General features: G+C 54.2%; 1 protein-coding gene across 1 annotated transcript; it reads left to right on the top strand.

Moving 5' to 3' along the window:
- The first annotated feature begins 1,463 nt into the window (after positions 1–1,463).
- Positions 1,464–2,009, top strand: LOC137410085 (collagen alpha-1(I) chain-like). Its single transcript, XM_068095667.1, has one exon. It carries the CDS (start codon positions 1,464–1,466, stop codon positions 2,007–2,009), a length of 546 nt encoding a protein of 181 aa, XP_067951768.1.
- Positions 2,010–2,622: the final 613 nt, after the last annotated feature.

Here is a 2,622-nt window from a genome sequence, read left to right as displayed (position 1 = left end):
TGGGACGGGAGCTGAGGTAGCCAGACCAGCTAGAAAACCACCCCCCACCGACCGAGTTCTTTCCTGCCCATGAGCACGCTCTGGAGGTGCAGGGGAGAGTGCAGACAGTGCACGAGGCACTACGGCAAAGCCAGATGGTGGTGCGGCAAGAAGAAAGGGAAGAGCCACTGCTGTATGCCCCAGGCGACTGGGTATAGCTCACAAACAAACGCCGGAGACGGGGAGAAAATCCCAAGCTGCAGGCGAAGTTCGTGAGACTATACCAGGTCCTGAAGGCCTGGGGGAACCACACATATCTGGTGGAACGGCAGGGCCAGTCTTCCATCCAGAGCCAAGGAAGGCTAAAACCCTATCATGCTTGCCCAGAGAGGTTGGGACAGGCCTCAGCCACTCTAGAGCCATGGAGGGGTCCTAACATGAAGGGAGCTTGACCCAGCAGGCCAGAGAGAAGGCAGGAAGAGGTCATTGTAGATCCTGTACCAATAATGCCACCCCCCAGCTGAGAAAAGTTGCTAATAAAGGCTGCAAAAAATAAAGAGCAGGAAATAACTCTGGGGGAAAAACCGGTCGGACCGGATGAAGGAGGAAGTCAAGGACGCCCTCCAAGTTCCGAGGACATCAATCCGGCCACACGGAAGAAAGTTTCAGGAGAACCAGAATCAAACCCGGTAGAGACCGAAGAGACTACAACACCAGATCCTATCAGCTCCGCAATCCAATCAACTCCGGTTCGGCACAATCCGAGACCGGCCCGGACAACTAGGAAGCCGGAACGATACGGAGATGGTGGCATGCTACTCTATGGAATTAACGGAAAATGGTTCGGAGGTCGAGCAGAAAGGAGGTAAAACGGTTCTCACGGACGCAACTAAGAATTTCTTATTAAAGCACTCGTTTTCCCTGGATGACATCAAAGCACTGGAAAAGATGGAGAGCGAAGGCAACACATCTCTACAGGACTTATTGACTTTGGTCACAATGAGCTTGGAAAAAGCTGGAGAAGGAGTGAGTAGGCCAACACCGGCAAACGTGGCGGCCTACAAAGGGAGTAACACGGAGAAGGACATGGCATGACGGCCGGATTCTGCCGTGTTGGAAATCACTGAAGAGGGAGTAGAGGTGCTGTTGGATGCCACTCTGAAAGAGGACAGCGTGGAGGAGCTGCCCAACGAGCCCATACCAGAACCAGTGGAAGAGTGCCGGGTGACTGCTGTGCGCATGAAGAGGAGACGGGGCAGCCCCCTTCACTGGAGTTGTCTTTTTCTCCGCCGGCTGTTGCCGTGAGAGAGAGAGCACACACGTGAGGCAGCTGAAACCAAAGACAGTCAGGCCGCGGAAGAAGGCCATCGTAAGGACTATCAAGTACTTGTCTTCCCGGAATGTAGCACGAGTGGAAGAGCAGGTGAGAGATAGGAGTTGCTGGATCTGCCAGTTCACAACTAGCACCCGGCGAATCCAATTTCATGTACTGCAACACTACGCCGTGTTTGTGTGCCCTGCAAGTGGCAGCACGTGTCAAGGGACCAGATGTTGCTGCACCACGCGACTCACCAGCAAAGAGGAGTGGAGCCGGTGGTGTATCTGGTGGACCAGGACTCCTGGGAGCTGTTCTGCCAGGAAAACATGAAGGGCTCTCTGACGATGGCTGCCTGCACACTCACTACCAGAGGAAGGAGGTGCCGCTGCCCCTGGAGAGGAGCACAGCAGGCCAGGACACCACTGTGCCTCCCAGCCCGGGTCTGCCCAGCTTCGACCAAGAGGAGCAGGACGACCATGGAGCCCGCCGGGTCATGCACGCTGGCCGAGGTACTAAAACGCACTCCAGCCAGCCAGACCCTCCTACAGATGCAGCGCAGCCGGGCCCGGTTGTTAGCGCAGGACGCCCAGGCGTGGACGAGGGCTGCCTAGACCATGCAGACGGTCCTACGGCAGGGACACCTGGAGGGCCGGGAACACCAGTTATTATTGGAGGAGATAGAGCACCTCCGCCACGGAGCCCGCCAGCATGAGGCTCTGGCCCAACTAGTACTCCCTCAGGATGTGAATTGGAGACCGTAGTCGCCAATGGGGGGAGTGTGTGGTGGATGGTGTCCCCTTGCAATTAGCCAAACAAAGCCGATTCACAGCCAAGCCATCCCGAGTCAAGCCAAGCCACAGCCAAGCCAGAGCCATACCGACTCAAGACCGAGCCGAACTGGATTGAGCCAAGCCGGACCGAGCTGTGCCAGGTCTAACCAAGCAGAACAAGGGCGGGATTTAGCAGCTATATAAGCCCGAACAATTGCATAGCAGAGCAGAGCTGTTCTGGGCCTGTTTATTGCCTGTTACTTGATCATTCTTGTACAACTTGTGAACTAAGCAGAAATATGTGTGTAAACTCATGCACTGAGTTTTGTACTAGTGGAGGAAAGGTGAAGGTCTCACAAAAACCTTTACAATACACACCACCACTGATACCCATAGATATGTATGCACACCACCACTGATACCCATAGATATACACACCACTGCTGGAACCCATAGATATGTTCATAGAGATACACATCCATTAACATCCATAGATATACACACCACCACTGACACCCATAGATATATTCATAGCAATACACACTACCCCTTACG

This window comes from Watersipora subatra, unplaced genomic scaffold (assembly GCF_963576615.1).
Source record: "Watersipora subatra unplaced genomic scaffold, tzWatSuba1.1 SCAFFOLD_399, whole genome shotgun sequence".
Lineage (NCBI taxonomy): Eukaryota > Metazoa > Bryozoa > Gymnolaemata > Cheilostomatida > Watersiporidae > Watersipora > Watersipora subatra.
Note: the sequence above shows the minus strand (reverse complement) of the source record. Positions and strands in the feature narration are given on the sequence as shown.

Excerpts from the sequence above, each read along its gene's own strand:
- LOC137410085 (XM_068095667.1), top strand. The coding sequence starts at position 1,464 with ATGTACTGCAACACTACGCCGTGTTTGTGTGCCCTGCAAGTGGCAGCA.